General features: G+C 44.2%; 1 protein-coding gene across 2 annotated transcripts in view; it reads left to right on the top strand.

Annotated features, from left to right (window-relative positions):
• The first annotated feature begins 320 nt into the window (after positions 1-320).
• NECTIN2 (nectin cell adhesion molecule 2) overlaps positions 321-21,716 on the top strand; it is a 118,598-nt gene continuing 97,202 nt past the window's right edge. Inside the window, exon 1 of one of the 2 annotated variants that reach the window (XM_063942602.1) lies at positions 321-767. In XM_063942602.1, the coding sequence (XP_063798672.1) occupies positions 728-767 (40 nt within the window). In that variant the 5' untranslated portion in view covers positions 321-727. The remainder of the gene's footprint in view (positions 768-21,716) is intronic. The other variant, XM_063942603.1, reaches the window with a different exon arrangement.

The raw sequence follows: 21,716 nt of genomic DNA, 5'->3' as shown, positions 1-21,716 counted from the left end.
TAGATGTCTGTGCACAGACATGGCACTCACCGCTAAACTGACAAAACTGAATCTGATTTATTGAACAGTTACCGTAGGTCAACTCATCATCTCAGACCTTGTAGCATTATCCCCACACCCCTCCACCGAGTTATATCATTCATCATCATGTAATAATGCAGAATACAGCCCCTGCCCATCTCCCTGGCTGAGACCCTGTGACTGCATCCCTCCTTCCCCCCTGGCAGGATACTCATTATTATATTGCATGCAATTCCAGAAGCAGCAGCAGCAGCAGCAGCAGCACTAGCAGGAGGAGGCTTCATTAGTCCTAGCTGTCTGCTCCCCGCATGTCACATCACGCACTGCCCTAGATTCCCGGCTAGCAAGCAGGCACTGAGCGCGGCACCGTTGGAGTTAATCCCCGGGACGAACAGGTGAAGTGGGTGGGGCTTCCCATGCTAATAGTAACCGTGACGTCAGCATCTGGGAGCAGTGAAACCACAGCGAGAGAGGGATCTGCAGCAGCACACACTACTAGTGGGGATCAGCAGCCCTCATACCAGGGAGCAACAGATACAAAGAGAACCAAGAGACGGCCACACAGAGCCAGGAGATCGCTGCAACGCCAGGAGACACCTGCAAAGCCAGGAGACACACAAAAGAGCTAAGAGACAGCCAGAGAACCAGGATACAACCACAGGGACAGCCAGAGAGCCAGAAGACAGCTGGGTCCAGTACCTAGAGGATGCAGATCCCCCTGTTCCTCCTCCTCGGGCTGTGTGCAGGTGAGTGACAGCTCTCTTGTACAGTATTTTATAGAGCACTACACACCTAGTACACTGTATTACACACCTAATAATGTTATTTCTAAACTTCATTCTCTATAGCAGAGACAATATGGCCTCTTCCTCCAACCTGTATGTCCTTGTGATGACAGTCCTTACCTGTTACTGCTCTTACCTGGTGATCCTCTGCATATCCACATCTCTGTGCCCCCTAATGTCCTTCTGCCTGCTATCACCCTCTCCTGCGCCTTCATGTGTATAGGTGACATAGGAATGCTTTGCCATGTCCAGTGCTACAGGTTATGTTCCATTATTCTCCCAGTAAATGCTGTTATATATGCACTCACCCTTATATCTGTATATCCAGGCACATTGTATCCCTTCAAACCTGCATCTCTGTCTAGCCTTGTATGTATCTTATATCTTCATACTCTGATCATGTGAATGTTGTCCTTAGATACATGTACCCCCTTCTAACCATTACATACATGTACCCCCTTCTAACCATTACATACACGTACACCCCACGTTAACCATTACATACATACTCACTGTAATTATGTGTCTATGTGAATCCAATCGTATCCCCTTGTATGTCACTACGGAACCCTTGTGGCGCCTTATAAATAAAATGGCACCACCTCTAAATATTCGCTTCCCCTATGTCCGCCCTCCTACAGAATATGCTGATCTATATATTGTTTTGTATCATTTTTTTTTTATGCCTATTACGTTGCCCCCTATATAACCTTCCTCTCATTGCATGTCCTCCCTGTAGTCTTTAGAACATACATGTACCCAGGTGACCTTCCACCATATCACTCTGTATGTACATTTATTATATCTTACACCTTACATACTGACTGTTCCACCCCGCACTCTTTACATATCTCATACATTTTTACAGTGTGTAGTGATCTCCCCCTTTATAGGGTCCTGCAGACTTGACAGCCAACACATACAAAGTTTTATAGATACACCTGGTGGATTATAGATCAGGCCAGTAACCCCCTGTTCAGTAGTCAGAGATGTACTGACACCCATAGGTGGATGTGCTTTCTGCAGCGGATTTAGGGGTCAGGCCGCACTTAGGTACGACATTATTTGTTGTCCCACATCACGGTCTGGCCTAGTAGGACTCTCATGCAGGGAAGCCTCCTTTGCTGACCCTCAACCCTCAACGGCCACCACCTCCTTCCCTACCCATGCCTGTGGGAAATCTATCCCTGTTCAGATATTAAAGTGAAATGGGTTTTATGATGTAAGTATAAAGAGGTCTCCAGTTGTGATGATGGTATGAAGTCAGTATACAGTGTTCTGCACTAATGCGATACATGATAGGAATACAAGTCCCAATCCTCTGTAGCTCCTGTGAGCCAGATTGGACAGCCTGGGTCTATGTTACAATTGTGACCCCTTCTAACCATCTCTTCTCTGTATAAAGTGACTGGTTTGTGTTGTTCAGGAATCCTGGGAATGTATGTGTAATAATTAGATAGGGGGGAGGGTTCTGGGCACAGTATCACCAGGGAAAGCTTATTGTATAGGGGAGGGAGAAACAAGCGAGGTCACAGTCCTTCTATACACAGGCTTGTCACACCCAGCCAGAAGTCTTCCCCATCCCCCAGGGGCCGGTCTCTCTCACCGATACTAGTTATTGAGTTTCTTTGTTGAAAGAAAGTTATTGTGGGGATGAGTAGCTGCCAGAGAGAGGTCTCCTGGCCTACTTGTTGTCTTGTGTAGAATGTGGAAGTGTCTGAGAACCAGTGACACAATTAATAGAGAGTAATGTGATGTGGCTGCAACAGGTAACAATTTTTTGTTACAAGTTTCAAGTGAAACGTTGCATTTCCTGCACTACATGCTTTAGTGTCGCGTCACTACACTCTACGGTTAGTTACGTTTTTCCCAACGTCATACAATACTTTATGATAATATATAGATCACTTCAAAAGATAAAAAAATATATTTGTTTTTATTTAGAAACAACAAATAACCAAAAACCATCAAATATTATTTAAAAAAAAAAAACATAGAAAAATCGGGTATAAGTATGACTGGTTGAATTTATCTTAATTTGATGCAATGTTGAGTTTCCAGTTTATCCGTATCTATATTTGTTTGGCTATCTTGAACGTTAAGTACCCACCTGTGTCAATTTGGTGTGCATCACCGGCGTTATTAATGCTAGTACATTGCACAGATTATGGTTTGACATGCAACCTGTTCTCTCCAATGACCCTTTACCATTCATATCTGAATGATCCCAGATTCATTAAATGCACATAATGTAACCTACACACTGGCCGATATGTGCGGCCAATATGAACGATCTCGTTCAGTAATTCAGAATTGTTCATATCGCGGCCCCGTGGTCGTTCATTGTTGGTTGTCTGTCGCTTTGCAATGCAGGTCAGTTTGGAAGATGGTCTAATACAGGGGTTCTCAAACTCTGTCCTCAGGACCCCACACAATGCATGTTTTGCAGGTAACCCAGCAGGTGCACAGGTGTATTAACTCACAGACACATTTTTTAAATGTCCACAGGTGGAGCAAATTATTTCACTTGTGATTCTGTGGGGAGACCTGCAAAACATGCACTGTGTGGGGTCCTGAGGACCGAGTTTGAGAACCTGTGGTCTAACACCATTCAGATCGATCATCGTCAAAATTGAATGCATCGGCAAGTGTGTAGGGCCCTTAAGTCCAAATGCATTGAAAACAATTAAGTGACCTCCAGTAACCTCCCAGTCACCAGTATCAAAACAGCAGCATATTTATTTGACAGGTGTTTAAATTTTTATTTTATAACCACAGTTCTTGCTGGGAACTGCAACGTACTGTAGCAAATATTTAGTCTCTGCTCTAAGAAACTATAAATAAGAATTATTATTAATGTACTAAAAAGTGATACAGCTTAGCTCTGTGCAATCTGGCATTCATTTTGCCAAGTGTGCGATGTTTGTTATTTCACGTGAGCTTGCCAAAACATTCTGTTCCTGTAACGAATAACTGATTTTACATACTCAAATTTTGTTACCCATGACATAATTCCAAAAATGCCAACAACGCTCATACACATCACTAAATTTACTAATCTGGAACTTCATAGAGCTTATACTTAGGTGGTCTATGCCCTAAGCCTTGGAGAGAGATAAAGTACCAGCCAACCAGCTCCTGTCATTTTTCAAACCCAGCCTGTAACATTAAGAGCTGATTGACTGGTACTTTATTTCTCTCCAAGGCTTAGTACATAGACCCCTCTATACTTTGTTCTTAAGAAGGACATCTGGTAGGTCTACTGTAGAGGGGACGGGTGGTATTCAGTATACCGGTTGTTGGGATCCCGGCGCCGGAATCCCCACAAACAGCATACCAACATCTTTTCTCACTCTTGGGGGTCCACGGCCCCCCCTGGAGGGAGAATAAATAGCATGGCACGCGTAGCACCCCACCGTGCCCGAAGCGTGATGAGCACAACGACTCCGCAAGGGGCTCATTTGCGCTCGCCCCGCTGTCGGCAAACGGCGGTCGGAATCCCGGCGCGGTATGCTGGCCGCCGGGGACCCGCCCGCCAGCAACTCATACCACACCCAGATAGGACTGTCTGGAAAATAGAACTGTAAAGGAATACAGGACATGCACAGTTCAGGAGATTGCTTGACCACCAGTGACTGTTGGCAAATCTCCTGGGCTGGCAGTTCATGATGGATAGTTGTCAATGTAGAGGACTAGACAGATGCCACATCTAGTCCGGTTGGCTCCATGGTCCAATGCCTGAGGTTAATAGTCCTGGATAATTAGATACTGGGGAGGGTGGAGCGACACCCCATAATGGATATGATCTTATTGTGTTATAGTAGGACAGTGCTGTAAGTGTGTGTGTGTGTGTGTGTGTATGTATGTATGTATGTATGTATGTATGTATGTATGTATGTATTTAGCGATTGAACTCGTCACATGTAACTGCATCATATTGGTGGTTGTCCATCTACAAGTATATGCTGAAATGGTCTGCAAACTGGGACACCCCAATTTTAGCACCCATGTATGCTGGAATAACGACTAGTGCGCCCTTATACGCCACCATTGGTTGCACAATCGCAAATGACACCACTCCTATGGCAGGTTCAGTTTCTCCGTTTGACTCTGGCCTCCTATGCCTGCAGCTGTGCGCCTGTGAACGCAGCCGTTTGAATTCACACCCCCATACTACCCCCGACTGGATGTCTTATTTTTGCGTGCACTGACGGTCACTGCCCAGCAATGCCTATCTCTTTTCCGTCGCCTTTTTGATACCGCCTCACCTGATTGCAACAGCTCCTGTGTAAAGCATACGTAGTAGGGGATTTTAGAAATTTTTCATGCACGCGCAGTTGTAAATAATCGCACAACTATGGGGGTCATTCTGAGTTGATCGCTCGCTATCAGCTTTTTTCTGGCTTTCAATCAGATAGTCGCCGCCTATGGGGGAGTGTATTTTCGCTTTGCAAGTGTGCGAACGCGTGTGCTACCGAGCGGCCTGAACATTTTTTTTGTGCAATTTCGAAGTAGCTCTAGACTTACTCAGCGTGTCTGGTCCGGATTTGACGTCAGACACCTGCCTTGCAAACGCCTGGACGCGCCTGCGTTTTCCCAAACACTCCCAGAAAACGGTCAATTGACACCCACTTTTCATGTCAATCACCGTGCGAATGCAATCTTCGCTAAATCCATCGCTCAGCAACGAACCGCTTTGTACTCGTACGACGCGCCTGCGCATTGCAGGGCATGCGCAGTTTAGCCACGGTTGAGATGATCGCTGCACTGCAAAAAGTTGCTAGTGACCGGTCATCTCGTAATGACCCCCGATGTAAACATCAGCGTTTGCCCGCATCTCCGAATCATGCCCATAATGAGATATTTCTTTCACTCTGTACTGTTCTCCTCCTGCTCATCTTCTCTTTCACTCCAGAGTTCTTTGCTCTCTTATTAAATCTTCTGCACAAATGTTGTTTATTGGTTTTAATCTGTTCTGCAAAACCAGGCATGGAATAACAGAAAAAAAAAAAAAAAAACCCCACAAGAGAACCATATTTTTTAAAGAAATTGCCAAGGACTGAGAGGGAGTAGAAGAACGCCAAGTACTTTCATGCCACTTGGTCTTGTTTTTGTATCATTTTCCCCCCACGCAGCGCTAGAATTAAAAATGTCACTCAAATCATTAACTTGGCACACTTGGCTTTTATGTAACATTATTTCATAATTCAACATTGACTTTGTTTAATTAACATGTGTTAGGACAATAATGTAATATTGTAGGAGGCGGCCATTTTGCTTAATGACAGATGCTGATTGCTATTTTACTTTGCAATCAACTAAATGAGAAGGATCATTGTCCTATAGCAGGGATGGGGAACCTTCGGTTCTCCAGCTGTTGTTGAACTACACATACCAGCATGCCTTGCTACAGTTTTGCTATTTGGCCATGCTAAAACTGTTGCAAGGCATGCTGGGATGTGTAGTTCAACAGCAGCTGGAGGGCCGAAGGTTCCCCATCCCTGTCCTATAGTGAGGAAAAAAGAAAATGGCACAAGATTACCATAGCAAACCTCCACGTTACTATGAAATTACAAAGGAGATTTGGGGGTCTTTTTACTAAGCCATGGATGGAGATAAAATGGGCGCAGATAAAGTGCCAGCCAATCGGCTCCTAATATCTTCGGCTGTGTTTGAAAAATGACAGGAGCTGGTTGGTTGGGACTTTAGTTTCGTCCACTTTAACTCCATCCAAGGCTTTAGTAAATAGACCTCCATTTGGTAACCATGGTAGAACAATTTGTATCTGCATGGTGGAAACAACCATATTGTCAGCCCCCAACCTGTGCTTATGACTGTTCAGCATATGAATTCCCGGCGATGGCAGAGCTTACTAATTAAGTGACAGGATGCGTTCTCATAGATATTTAATTAGAGCACACAATAATCTCCCTAATGTGTTTAGGCCATGGTTCCTCATTGTATGTGTACAGTCACTCCTGGTTGTTGAGATTCTCCTATCTTTATTGGTACTGTCTCTTTCTCTTCACCTTTTACAAGCATTTCATGGTTTACCACCTTCCTTTTTTTATTTGCCCCATTCTTGTTGTTGGTTACGAGACCCCCTCCCCCCCACCCCCCCCATGCTCTGCCTCCCACTGTCGTTTTTCCTATTGTCCTTGTTACAATCTCTTCTATCTTCTTTTCTATTATGTCTATTTTTTTTTGCTGGCTTGGTTTATGCTTTGTTGCTCCCGGATTTGTCTTGTTTGTAGTGTGCAATGGAGAGAGTAGATATTGGGCAGAAATTATCAACTGCCAGAAAGAGTTAAGGCCACTGGGAAGCTATCCGTAAGATGAGCGCCTAATACTGTGTTCCATGTATAACATGGGTGATTATGGAAGTATAATACAGTTTTGTGTGACACACACACACACACACACACACACACTCTAACTATGTTGCCACTCACGGGTTACAGGCCAGATTATAAAATGATTATAAATAAGCATGATATGGAAAGTCTTAGCCGTTATGTGGTGTTTAGGTACAACAGCTGCCATGCAACAAATACTGACAGCTGATGATGAATGGGTCAGGCTGGTACTGCATACAGGTCACATACACATATACACACACACAACTGGCCTAGTTTCTCCATTTTTAATAACTTTTTTCATTTGATTACTGAAAGGCTGTGGCTAAATAGATCTATCCGGACTGTTCTCTATACCACTTTACCCCCCGAGTCAAGTGACCCGGGAATCCTACCCGGGTAGCCACCCGGTAGGATTGACCCGGGTAAGGCTGCAGTGTAAATGGGTCACCCGGGTCATCTGACCAGGGACCCATTTACAGCATGTTAAGAGCCAATTTCTCCCTGACTGCAGTGTCCCGCGGGTGGTCTGGAGGTTGGGGGGAACAGCGCATGCTGTCAGTGCTGCTGTCTGTCCTGCTATGCAGCGCTGCCCGTGTCTGCGGAGGCTTAGGACAGCCCAGCAGCTTCCAGAGTGCTGGGCTTGCCCCCAGCATGACGGCAGCATCGCATTGGGGGCGTGGTCCGGACCGAGGCCATGCCCCGAGGGTCCCGATCTGTCGGTTTTCCCGGCGCTTGGAGATGACATAATCTCCAAGCGCCGGCTAGAAGACACTGCACCCAGGTGAGGTGTATACAGGGTCAGCGCCGTTGTGGAAAAGAGGTTCGTCTTGGGTCTGACCTGGCTTTGAACAGTGTTCCAAATCCCGGGTCAGACCCGAGACTTCTAGTGGAAAAGGAGTATTAGTTGTCAGGTGATCCATTGAAAACCAGCATGAATGCAGTACATTCTCGGTTAGCTTGCACAGATGCATGCCTGCAGAACTTTTAATGCAGCTCTGCTACTTGCATGTGTAACGTAATTGGATTTAAGCCTCTAGAGACAGCTGCCTTCTTTATTATTTATTAGCAGTTATTTATATAGCGCACACACACATTCCGCAGCGCTTTACAGAGAATATTTGGCCAATCACCTCAGTCCCTGCCCAAGTGGAGCTTACAATGTATATTCCCTATATCATGTACTACACACACATTCATGCTAGGTTAATGGTCTCCCAACAAAATTAACCCTATCAGTATATTTTTGTTTGTGGGAGGAAACAGGCAAGCACAGGGAGAATATACAAACTCCACACAGTTAGGGCCATGGTGGGAATTGAGCCCATGACCTCAGTGCTGTGAGGCAGTAATGCTAACCATTACACCATCCGTACTTTTTTTTTTTTTTCTCTGACCTTAGGAATCTGTGTCAGCATGAATGAGGTAATTAGACTACAGATTTTTCTGTCTTTCTGACCCAAATCCTATGTTGTGTATCCAAACCTTATGGTGCCCATACACTTGTGCGATTGCATTCGACACAATATCGGGCCTGATTTCCCTTGAAGCTCACCTTGAGATAAATCGCATCTAAAGTGCTTTTTTTTGTGCATTCGATGCCCATACAATCTTGCGATTTATCACATGCTCCTTACGACCAGAAATCGGGTGACCAGAAATGGGTGGAGGGGAGTGTCCTGGAAGTGAGCTAAATAACTCACAGATCGCACATCGCAGTGCGATAAATGGAATGTGGTAAAAACAGCATGCGGTCGCACGTGCGATCCGATAAATATTAAGTGCAGCACATAATATCTGGAGATGCGAGATTCGTCCGGCGTGCCCGCGCGTCGCATGGTACATAAAATGTCCATACAATCCTGCGATTTATCGGACCGATGCGGTCGTAATCGAACAGTTGTACCAGATATCTCACAAGTGTATGGGGCCCATTACATTTATGTTATGTGATCTGGAAATAGGCAGAAATTTGGCCATGCTTGTATGCTTTCAGTTTGGAATGCATGCAGTACTATGTCATTTACGTTACGTGTCACTGTTTTGGCCATTAAATAATAGTAAAATGGATGTTTTTGGACAAGTGACTGTGAGGGAATTTATCAAAGCTCGCAGAGAATTAAAGTACCAACCTATAGGCTTCTGTCAGTTTACAGGCTGTGTTTGACAGTTAGCAGCTGATTGGTTGACACTTCATCTCTCTTCACTTTACAGCCTGTAACATGACAGTTAGGACTCGGAGCTGATTGGCTGGTACTTTCTCTCTCCAAGGCTTAGTGTATGAGCACCATGTCCCCAACAGCTTCCTTAAGAATCAAAAGTGTAGTTTTGCGAGACCGCAGCTTGGATGTGCGTGTTTTACAGTATAATACTGTTTACAACCAACAACTTGTAAACCTGTCACTCGTATAAAAATAGGGATTATGGAAGTAGTTGAGCTTTTCATTGACTTTGCTGACTCTCTCCATTACTAAACATGCTGCAAACCTGCAGCCTGGCATTTTCCCTGCAGTTATGTGGCTTTATAATCTGCACATGACCTTTAGTCATCACCGGATAATGATGAGAGAGAGAGGAAGCATTTGGCATTACCAATCCCTGTACGTGGCATGGGAAGTAGTCACAGGCTTTTATGCAGTTCAAGAGTCATTAGCTGACATTCCACAGGAGATCAAAGTGATGATGTGTGATCAGCCAACAGATGTTAATAACTTCCTCCACTATGTTAATTTCCTCCAGTGGATAAAAATGGTGAAAACAGCATTAGCACTGTGTACAAATAAGTCCAAGCTTTAGCTCTTATGCGTTTCCTTCTTAAACACGACTCGCATGTTACTTAGTGGCTGGCTGCCCTAGGTCAGAACTGTAAGCAGGACATGCCTATAAGGGGGACATTTACTAAGCAGTGGTAAGAGCAGAGAAGTGAGCCAGTGGAGAAGTGGCCTCATCAACCAATCCGCAGCTCTGTATCTTTTTATAGTATGCAAATTATAGATGTTACTTCACAGCTGATTGGTTGCCATGGGCAACTTCTCCACTGGCTCACATCTCCGCTTTTATCACTGCTTAATAACTGTTCCCCTAAGTGCTGCAACTCCAAGTGCCAGTTAAGATGATGGACCTAACTGGCCACAAGTTCTAGGGTGTGGGCATAAAATGGACTATGGTCCCAAATTACCTCTTTAGACACATTCCAATGTCTGTGGGGAAGATTGTACAGTGAGTTGTCTGGCCTTATCAGTTGTCATTGTTCAGCTGGATTTGATGTTAGGATTTGGGTCACCTTCAATCAACATGAGGGTTGAACCTAATATGGATCATACCACATAGTTTTAAAAAGGGGGGGTTGTTTTGAAAGATGAAAAGGACCGTACATCTGGCTTTAATGATGGTCTTCACTATGTTTTGGTGATCTCAAACAATGAATTCACTTTGGTATTATTGATTTACATTGTTTGCATTGATTTTATGGTACAGAGAGCTCAATGTCTGATATCATTGTCTTGTTTTGTCTTTCAAAGCTCCTTGGGCCTTTGAGGAAAACGTGAGATACATTGATAGATGGTTTCTAATGCATGATACTTTGATGCTTCCAAGACTTCTTTCTGTTTGTATGCCGCAACTGATCAGGATACTTATTATTCAGTTTGGAGGGAGGGGAGGGAAGGGAAGGGAAGGGAAGGGAAGGGAAGGGGAGGGGAGGGGAGGGGAGGGGAGGGGGGGGGGCGGGCGGAGTATGCATATGGTGTTAAATTGTAAGGATTATTGGGGTCGATTCTATTCGGCAACTAATGAATAGCGCCGGGAATTAGCTCCCGACGCTATTCAATTCAGCAACTAGTTACGTCGGCGATGGCCCGTTCTCGCCGACAAAACAGGTTGAATTGTCGGGAGAACGGGCATTCTCCGACTTAACTCCCCGGCGCGAGGCTGATTCCCGACAGAATCAGCCTCGCGCCGGCCGCGAGGCAGCACTTTTGTCGGCTTTCTTCTCTCATCCCCCGGGGATGAGAGAAGAATTCCCGACAATTGCAGGTAATTAGTTGCTGAATTGAATAGCGTCGGGAGCTAATTCCCGGCGCTATTCATTAGTTGCCGAATAGAATCGACCCCATTGATTGACAATTGTGCTCTATCCAGCCTCTGTCTCTCATGCTCTTGTTTCAAGAACTATGAGGAGGAGAAAGGGCTAACACCACTTTAGCGCATTTGCAGTGATCTAAGATTTATATGGTGATACAGTAACCCCCATGGCATTCCTGTATTAGACTTATGTGTGGCTTTGAACTTCTATACTTATTAAATTGTGCTATTTTCCAACTGGGTAAATATTGGTAACAGTGAGAGGGTACAGTATGGCAGGACCTACTTGTGCTCGTTGCCTAACTCAATCTCAGCATGCTGGTACCTGTAGTTGCCAATAGCTGGGGCCCATAGGTTGCCTGCCTGTGCAGAAACATGATACTTTATTGCAGCTGTCATATATGGGTTCCTTTGAAATATCCACCAAATCCACAGAAGAAGCCTCTAAAAATGTTGCATTCCCCACAACGCATATAGATCGTGAACAGAATTCCTGGAAGCAATGTCCTGTGTATTGCGTTGCTGATCTGTATGGATCAAGCAGAGTTCTGTGCAGTTTTGAAGGTAATATTTGCATTTGTTGCTTACCAGTGGGATTGGTTGTTTAATATTTCATAATGTCCTCTTTATGGAGGTTTAGTTGGTGATCTGTGTGTTTTAATAAAACTAAAAGAAGAATACAGCCCAGCACGTTGACTGCAAGTTTCTCCAGAACAGTCGGATGAAGACACTTCACTGCCGCTAACATGCATGTATTTTACTGATGTTTGACTACCATATCAAATGGCGCTGTGTGCAACAGAACATCACAGGGGACACATCACCCTAAATTGAATACCCCCCCCCCCCTCCACTTGAGTTTCTGATGAGTAAAGCTTAACTTTCGGGTGTGGTATGATATGTTGACATTGACATTCATCATTTAGACAGTGATGAAATGTTGACATGCCATACTCCGTGCGGGATGTAGTCAAAAGGTTGACATTGCCATTATCGTCCTTTCCACTACACCCCGCTCTTTCATTTGGTTGATGTCTACATCTCTGTGTTATCTTGCTGGTTTGGGGGAGATCCAGAGAATTGTGTTCCTCTTGGTAATTACCTGGATAATGCTTTGACCTAATGAGACCTGTCCTAAATTCCTTTGTTCCAGGCTGTACTTAATAGCTTGGTAGTTAATGCTGGAATGTTGGCTATGTGGTTCATGGGTATGATAGTTACTGGATGTCTTTTTATGAGTATATTTTGTGGCCAGGGTGTTTATCTTACAGTGAGTAGCTTGGTTTACGACTGATATATTAACAGCTCTTTTAATATAACTTGCACAAGCGATTTGTGAAGAAGCCCAAATTACTGTAGCATTAGTGAGGGAGTGGTGCAGGCGATGTGCTGGCGGAAAGCTTGTAATTAATGACTATATTTAGCAGTCTCTCTCTACAGCAGCGTTGTCCGAGTATTTCCATGAAATTGGATGAACATGTCACAGCCATGTGCACGTTGGAACAGTTCTACTAAAATATTGTGTACCAGATGTACTAAGCCTTGAAAAGTGATAAAGCAGAGAGTGATAAATTACCAACCAACCAGCTCCTAACTGCCATTTTTCAAACACTGCCTGTGACATTGCAGTTAGGAGCTGATTGGCTGCTGTTTTATCACTCTCCACTTTATCACTTTTTATAAGGCTTCGTACATCTGGCTGTCTGTGAGTAGTAGGTACAGTGGGGAGGACACACAACAAAGCTCACTGCCTGCACTAAATGGGGGATACGTAATAGTTAATCCAACACTTTTAGTTTAGTGTGGCTAAAGGTGTGTACACATGGTGAGATCTTTGCTTTCAATTTTGACTATGTAGTCAAAATCGCAAGGAAAGTTCATGCAAATCGCAAGGTGTTAGCCACCTTGCGATCCCGATGCGCACTCCCGTAGGGTCGGTATCGCAAGGCTAGATAGACTGTGCAGGCAAGTCAATTTTGACTCTAAAGTGTACTATCTAGTACAAAGTATAGTCAAAATTGGCACTTATTCAAAATTGTACATAGACAATATCGCAAGCACAATATGGGGTATATTCAATTGAGGTCGGATCCATTCCGACATGCATTTGTCAGAATGGATCTGACAAGGGCTATTCAATGCCCATCTCAATTCGACTATAAAAAAAGTCGAAGTGAGATGAGGGACCGGAAACGGGGACAGCCGTGCTGCAGCAGGATGTGGCACAGCCGCCAGACCTCACGGCAGTGTCCACCCGGCTCCAGCAAGCAGGACCTCACTTGCTGGAGCCGGGTGTACTCTGTCGTGAGAAGCGGCTATGACACATCCTCCTGCAGCGCTGCTCTCCCCCATCTGCCCGTGGCTCTCCCCTGTCTTCCCGCGGCTCTCCCCCCTCTCCTCTCCTCAGGTCCCTCATCTCAGTTCGACCTCTTTTTTTGTTTTTTTTTGTTTTTTTAATGTCGAGCTGAGATGGTCGGAAACGGGGCCAAAACCTGTCGAATTGAGCCCCGTTTCCCTCAGAGGCACGTGAATCGGCAGCTATACCGCCGATTCACGTACTATTCGACAAGTCGAATTCCCCGACTTGTCGAATAAAAATGCCGGGGACTGAATAGGTCGGAACCCCTTCCGACCTGAAAAAGTCGAAAACTGCCGTCTTTTCGACAAGACGGCAGTTTCGACCTTAATTGAATATACTCCATAGTCGATATTGCATAGTCCATATCGCATAGTCAAAATCGAAGATGGTCAATATCTCACAGTGTGTATGCACCTTAAGATTCAGAAACTTTTATTTACAGACAACCAACTGTTCTATGTACTGTTTTATCTATAGAAAGTCAGGAAAACCTCCTGAAATACGTTTGTTTTGTTCCAGATGTAAGCAGTTTTTATTGCGTTTTCGAATTCCAGCTGTTGCTGACCCCCTTTCTTCCATGATATTAGCCAGTCCCCCTGGCAAAGCATCATGGGATTTGTAGTTCAGCTGTAGAATCCCTACTATCTATGTAAACAGGGTTTTATTTGTATTTAGTGTCTGACTACATTTGATTGTAAAAGCAAAATTTGAGCATCGATAGGTGACATAAAGACCTCATTGTGTTCTCTGAATGGCACATTCAGCCTGGGTCTTTCTGTGTGGCAGGTAGACATGTGGGCAGTGGTTAGTTGTGCTTCTATTAATAGATTTCTGTACTGTAGTACCGTGTGTTTCCATGGCCGTTCTGTCATCTGGAGGTCGATCCCTCAGCTAGAGAAAAGCATTTGTGCATTAGCATTCTACAGGTGTCTGACAGAAGCAAAGCAGCTTGTGCCTCAGCGAGGTGAGGTAATGCGCGTGTAATTGGGGCTGTGTTTTGTGCGGAGCCTTGTTCACCCTCTACTCATTATTAGCAGTGTGCCGATTCTGTTTACCAAACAAGTCAGGAATTTCTTTGCCAGGCCTGTGGCTGATAAGGCTTGGAGGGTTGTTGGCTTGATGCGGCGACAGAATGAGAAAGAAATGGGTCTAGAGCTCCCCTGACAAAAACGCTTCCACATACATTTGTTAGAATAGAGGTTGATCATCCTCTACAGAAGGGCATGCAGTTGCTCACTTAGGGCCAAGGCTGCCAAACACCTGGTTTAGTGCACCCCCTAGATTGTGAGCTCCATGGAGCAGGGCCCTCAACCCTCCTGTTCGCACAGTCCTCTGCTCTCACACTTCAATTACAGCTCTCTCCTGCGTAGCGAATGTGTATTCCTGCATCTCCTCTCATTCGTTACCGATTATCTTTCTCTACTCCTTTGCTTCCTCACATGTCCGCTGTATTATCTGTGTACCCTGTATTGTTCTAATGTCTGCCGTATGTACGGCCCTGAAAACCACTTGTGGCGCCTTATAAATAAAATGTAATAATAATAATCACTGATTACCAGATATGCACAAGACCCCGTGAGCTAAGTGACCTCATACGTATGTCTAGGTGGGCTTTAGCCCACCAAATGAGAACAATATCAGGCCATTGTTTGCTTGGACATGTCCGATCACTTTGGTCCCCCATACACTTTACTGTAAGAAGACCTGCTTGTTGTAAAAGCATAACATTTAGCAGCGGAAATTACCATGTGTGGCCAGCCTCCAGCATTGGTACGGCAAGCAAAGTGAGTAGCATTCTTTTGCATCAATAAAAGAGTTTGTGCCCAGTATAAAACCAGTTCAGACATCTACATCTATCATTAAAATGACACGAGCTATAGATTATTCCAAGGACATTTTTAAAAACTGGGACACTTGGCAGCTATGAAATATGTGAGGCACGTATTTGGATATAAAACAACTTCTGCTTGGTTTGATGTTGACAGCTGAGACTCCATATTTGTTGAAGTGTAAAAAAATGAAATGAATCAAGAAGAACAATTAAATACAGCATATGGGGGAGATGTATCAAAGCCTGGTGAGAGCGAAAGTAACAAAACAGTCAGCGTCTAACTGCTAGTTTACAGGCTGTGCTTGAACAATGACAGCTGATTGGTTGATACTCTTTTGGTCTCTCCCTCTCCCGATCTCCTCTCCCCCCCCCCCCCTCCCCCCGTCCTTGAAAAATCGCCACCGTAATTGGCAGCATGCAGCTCTCCGAGCCTTCACTTGCAGCTCCAACCTTCCAAGCCTTCCTGCTTTATTGTCAGATTTGTTTGTTATAGTCTGTAACACTTCTTTAAAATGCGTGCTGGCATAATATTATGGGATGCGGTCAAGATCCCGAGGGTAAGTATGAGGATCTGGTTTAGGATTAGGTGTTAGGGGAGGGTTAGGGTTAAATTGTGGGAGCGTCGGTTAGGCTGCAGGAGGGGTAGGTTAGTGTTGGGGGTGGGATTAAAATACTTACCTGGAAGCCGTTGGGATTCTGACCGTTGAAATTTCACACCCAACGCATTATTGTAGATGGCGGTCTATTTATTTGATAAACTAGCTTTGTCGGTGCACTCTAGTACACAGGGGGAAGGGAAACTAGCATTTGCATATTATTGGGGGAGATTTATCAAAGCTTGGAGAAAGAGAAAGTACCACAATCAGTTTGTCATTTTTCAAACACAACATGTAAAATCACAGAAACGGATTGGTACCTTATCTCTCTCCAACTTTGATAAATCTCCTCATATCACTGCTTTGACTCCTCAAAGCCATCACTGCTTTGACTCCTCAAAGCCATAGCCGTGCACGCATTAGAGGACTGCCAATGCAACCCCTGAAGGGTATCCAGTTGCTTACAGATAGGCTTTCCATAATATTTCTTTAATTCAGGACACCTTACACACATTCTGTGGCTGATTAAAACCAAAAGAAATGCCGGCTTGACTTTAGCCAACCACAGAACTTGTGTAACTCATAGGTGTCCCGGTTTAAAGGGATATTACAGCAAGCCTAGCTATAACTGATAAAAGCAACTTTAACATTTTGGAATGTGCATGGTCGCACCAGGGAGCCGTACACGGTTGCTTCCCAGGTGCGACTCGCCTTGGCCCCGTTCACTGTGGCGTCCCCAGCCCGGCATATTGCTGGGTTGGTGACGTCAGTGTTGACTTGCACGGAGGCCATGTATGGAGAGCAGATCTCCAAGCGCCGCCCGTCCATACAGTTTGAACAGTAAACTGGTCGCAATGACCCGGCAACCCATTCATACCGCACAGTGACCAGGGTTGAAATATTTCCCCTGGACCCTTTCAGCCCGCACAGCAACCAGAGTTTTTTGCACGCTCATGTGCAATAACCAGTGTTACAAGCTGGCGGTCTAAAAGGGGTATAAGTATAAGTTTTCAGGAGGTTATCAGAATTAGAAATAATTCAGGAGTTTTAATTTTTGTTTACTGATCATAAAAAGCGGGGACATTTGTTTGGTGGTGGCAGCAGGAGAGCGTTATTTCCTAATAATGGTTGATAACAGAGAAAAATAACTGCTAATAAAGACTCAAACATTCTGTTCCATCATAGAACTCTCCAACATCCTATTTTTGCTGTGGTTTTTCTTTTCTTAAAGAATGTAACCACTGTATAGTCTATAGATATTTTATGTGTATTCTATATGTCTTTAACTATGCTGCAGGAATTTTCCTGCCTCTAATACTGCTGCTCTTTGTGTAGACTATTCCCTTCATTCCAGGGTTCACCTACACAGTGATTTGTGGCCTGTTTATGTTGTAACTTTATCTCCTGCCACATAAGGATTTCAAAGTCATTGATATAAACCAGATGTTGGTGGTAGAACCAGCCTGGGCCAACTAAAGGTTATAAGTTTTTTAAAAGTTCCTTAGAAATTTCATCCACATTTCCAGGCCCCCCAAAAATGTAATTTGTTACTTTGTTGTATTTGTTTTTTTTTGTTTCATCTTCTTATTTTCACTTCGTAGCATGAAAAATGTATGTATGTATTTTATTTATTTATTTATTTATTTATTTATTTATTAACAGTTTCTTATATAGCGCAGCAAATTCCGTTACGCTTTACAATTGGACACAATGATACAACAAAACTGAGTAATAAACAAACAGTCAGAGGTAGGAAGGCCCTGCTCGCAAGCTTACAATCTATAGGGAAATAGGCATTGATACACAAGGATAGGCATTATCTATTGGATATTTGTCCACCGGATTGCAAAGGTTCTAGGTATTTGCTATATTGCTTCATTTCTAATGACTGCGTTATTCATGGTTTGTCATGGGGGTGGCCATGTGAATCTCATCTGAGGTATCTGGCTCCTACACCACAAAGGTATCTAGATATTAATTTCAGAGCAATAATCTCCATGTTTAATAAGGGAGAGGCAACTTGCTTGCGTCTGGCTTTCTAGGCCATAATGTAAGTTATTTTACTTGTTCCTCGCTCTGAATTAGACCGATAAATAATATCCAGTTGATGGCTGCCAAAGACTGTGACAGAAAACGACTAATCTTTCAATAAAAAGAGAATTTCAAAGAAAGGCGGAATTAAAACATAATTTTACAGGTATCCTTCATAAAAATAGATTTTCATAGTAGTGTATAGGTAAAAAGTATGTATTACATGCAGGCGCAGTCCCAGATATAGAAGAATAGTGTGTGGGGAGAGCATATAGCGGTATACTTATGAATCACTCTGATGGCCAGACCTGCATCAGTTGTAATCTGACATCTGGTGAGTCAGTTTGAACACCGACTAGGCTGCTTCATGACATAAATGATCAGAGTTCGAACAGGGTATGACAGTGGGTGTCTGACTGGTGGGAAATTCCATTTCCAAGGTTGCGCAGACATTCAATGTTCTTTGATCTACGGTGTTGGTGTGTGTACTGGGAATACCGCATGGAAGACTTTAGCGCAGTTGGCAGCCACCTGTGTTTAATGTTCGTGACCATCGGAGTCTGGCCAGGATTGTCCGTGGTAACAGACAAGCGACACTGGCTCAAGGATATGGGAGCAGAAGAGCCACCAGAGTGACCCTGTTAACACTATGTCACCGCGCACAGTGTTTCACCTGGTCCTCTGTCCACTTGTGGAATTGATGCCATGTCGAGTGGGTTGTGTTGGTGTGAAAATGTTAATTTATACAAAAGTAGGTGAAAAATAAGTGGTGAAGAATACACACCTAACAGAGTGTTTTCTCCTCTTGGTAAATATGGAAAAGTGGCGATTACCTTCTGTTGACAAGGCTGCAGAAAGGGGCTATTACTGATTGATAAATAGACCCCACACTCTCTGTAAGTAATTGCTTACAGGGACTGCTCCATAAAATGTCTGGAATGCTGGACTGCACATGGAGACTGTTTAGTCTTCCATCCTTGGGGTTTCTGGCAGATAAATTGGCTGTAGCCAGTGAACTATTACTGATGATTAGTATTGTGCAGAGTACATAAATAACACCGCTTTTCCACCAAAGTCCCGGGCCTGACCCAGGATTTAGAACCTGGGTCCAAGCCGGTTTAGACCCGGGACCTACCCCTTTCCCACTGTGGCACCAACCTGGCATATTCCCATTTTGGCACCATTTACACTGCACGTGGGTGCAGCCTTTTGAGGCCGGCGCTTGGAGATTACATCACCAAGCGTCGGGAAATCGCACAGATTGGGACCCCGGGGTTTGGCCTCAGGGTAGAGGCTAGATCCAACCCACTCCAATATAGAACCAACCTTGGCCTCAGTCCCATTAGGCCATACCTCCTCATAGATGTCACGCTGGCTGCCCCCAGCTGTTCTCTCTGTGCATGGAATGGACGCTGCGAACAGACTCCATTCCCCATCACCCAGCGTTGCTGTTGTCTGCATAGCAGGGAATACGGCACCGCAGATGGCATGTGCCGTGTGTCGCAACCTCCCAACCGCCCGCGAGACACTGTGTTGTTCGGGAGGTATAGACTCTCCGCATGCTGTAAATGGGTCCCAGGTCGGAAGACCCGGGTTACCCGTTTACACGGCCCCTTAACCCAGGTCCTACCAGTGTCCAACCCTGCTCAATACCCGGGTAACTGGAACCAGGGTTTTTTGGGACCCTTTTCCACTGATCAAAAACCCGGGTTGATGCGTGTTTATGTGCAGAAAGCCGTGATTTCCAAGGCACTGAAAAAGGCCTATAAGTTAGTTTTCTTTACCTTGCATATTTTTAGGTTTGCAATGATTGCTTAGAGGTCAATGTACTTCTGGAGCTGACATTTGGTAAGCCGAAATGATTCCACTGCTATTGTAATGGAAAATGAACAGCCATGCCTAAGCTAGTGTATCTCCGTTGTCATCCAGATGCTCTTTTCACACTAGAACGCCCCTTCCCTGTCCTGCTGAACTTGTGAGCATTAGGCTATATAGCCCTTTATCTTTTGGATCAATGCAATTTGAAGCTTTGGAATGTTGGGTTTGATCGTTTATCATTAGTAAAGTTCTAAAAGGCAGCCTAACTAGGGAACAGCCCCTGATGAAGAGTCTCTTCTTGGCTGCAATAATTTGCAAGACTTAGCTGGTTTTACACTCATAAGTGGAATCCTCCCTCCCCCTTTTTTCACCGCAGTGGGCTGTGTTGTTGTACCAGGCTCGGTTAAATACTTCAATTCTTTTCAACATGCAGATCTTTCCCCTGAGGTGGTACATTTACATGTCTGCTAGCTAGCTCGTGTTGCCTGGTAATTGGCGTATGTAAACGTGTACTCGCATGTCAGATTTTTAGTAGGTGTACAGATATGTTCATCATAGTCATGATTATAGGGTGATAAAATACTGGTTGCGCCATACATAAAGAGCTACTGTTAACCTTTTGAAAATAAAGAAGAAGAAACATGTCCTCTCAGGAGCTCTCGTCTTTGTCGTCCTGTCACCCTCTTGGAAAGCGTGTTCTACACAGGGAGGGGAGAGGGTACATATTTTGAAAATGAGATTTGCAATTGAGTTACTCCCCTATCTGAGTAATGTTGTGTTGAAAAATGTATTGCTTGGTGAAGTCCTGCAAGAATTCTACTACGTTTTGTCATGGATTGGATGGTTTAGGAACATTTCATGAATAATATTTAATGTTATTTTGGCAGAGAAATAAAATAACAAGGAGATTTATCAAACTTTGACTACAGTTAGTTTAGAGAAAAGGTGCCGCAATGCATTGCAACCAGATATTTATGGTATAAAATGTAGTAGACAAATCATAGTAAGCTCCAGCTAGTCCTGGCCTATATAGCAATATGTGGTGATTAATAATTCCTTTCGCTGTGTTTCGAAAGCCGAGACTTGGGCTTTCAGTTCCATTGAGAATAGGCAAATAAAATTGTTAAAAAAAAAAACATTTTATTTTTTATTTATTTTTAATGTTGAGGTCCATGTAGAGAAAAAAAAAAAAAAAGCTTTGTGGAAATAACATGGCAGTTCTTCATTCTTTTTATTTTGTTGCTCTATTCTCACCATCTTGAGGTGGCTATAACAGAGGAAGGATTGCGGCAGTACCTGGTGAAACACATTTACCTAGTAGCCCCTGTAGGTTATGTTACGTTCTGTTTTCTTGGTTTTTTTTTTCTTCATTACTTGTAAGTCCGTTTAATGTTTCATGGACATCCCTTGTTTCAGGTATTGCCATTTTATACTTGGCAGAGAAGAGTTTCACTGTAGATTAGGTTCCGTCCATGATTGCTGAACATATTATAGAAAAATTATTTTTAAATAGGGTGTAATTTTTGGGGTCTCAAGTATTTCCTAGGCACGGGCGTATCTAGAAAGGAGTAGGCCTGTGTGCAGGCTCCGTTTGGGCCCCCTCCTTACTAGCCAGCAGCGCTGTAGAGTTGTGGGCACTAGGGTCCCTAGAGGACCCTAGCGCTATCCCAGAGCCTAGAGCGCGTGTGCAGATCTATGGAAAAATGGCGTGGCGGACATTTTCCCAGTGGTTTTTCCTACTGCGCATGCGCAAAACACCGGGTAAATGGCACCACGCCATTTTCCCAGTGATTCCTGCTGCGCTGCGGGACTCTGGAGGGTGAGCATTAAAAATAA

This window comes from Pseudophryne corroboree, chromosome 10 (assembly GCF_028390025.1).
Source record: "Pseudophryne corroboree isolate aPseCor3 chromosome 10, aPseCor3.hap2, whole genome shotgun sequence".
Lineage (NCBI taxonomy): Eukaryota > Metazoa > Chordata > Amphibia > Anura > Myobatrachidae > Pseudophryne > Pseudophryne corroboree.
Note: the sequence above shows the minus strand (reverse complement) of the source record. Positions and strands in the feature narration are given on the sequence as shown.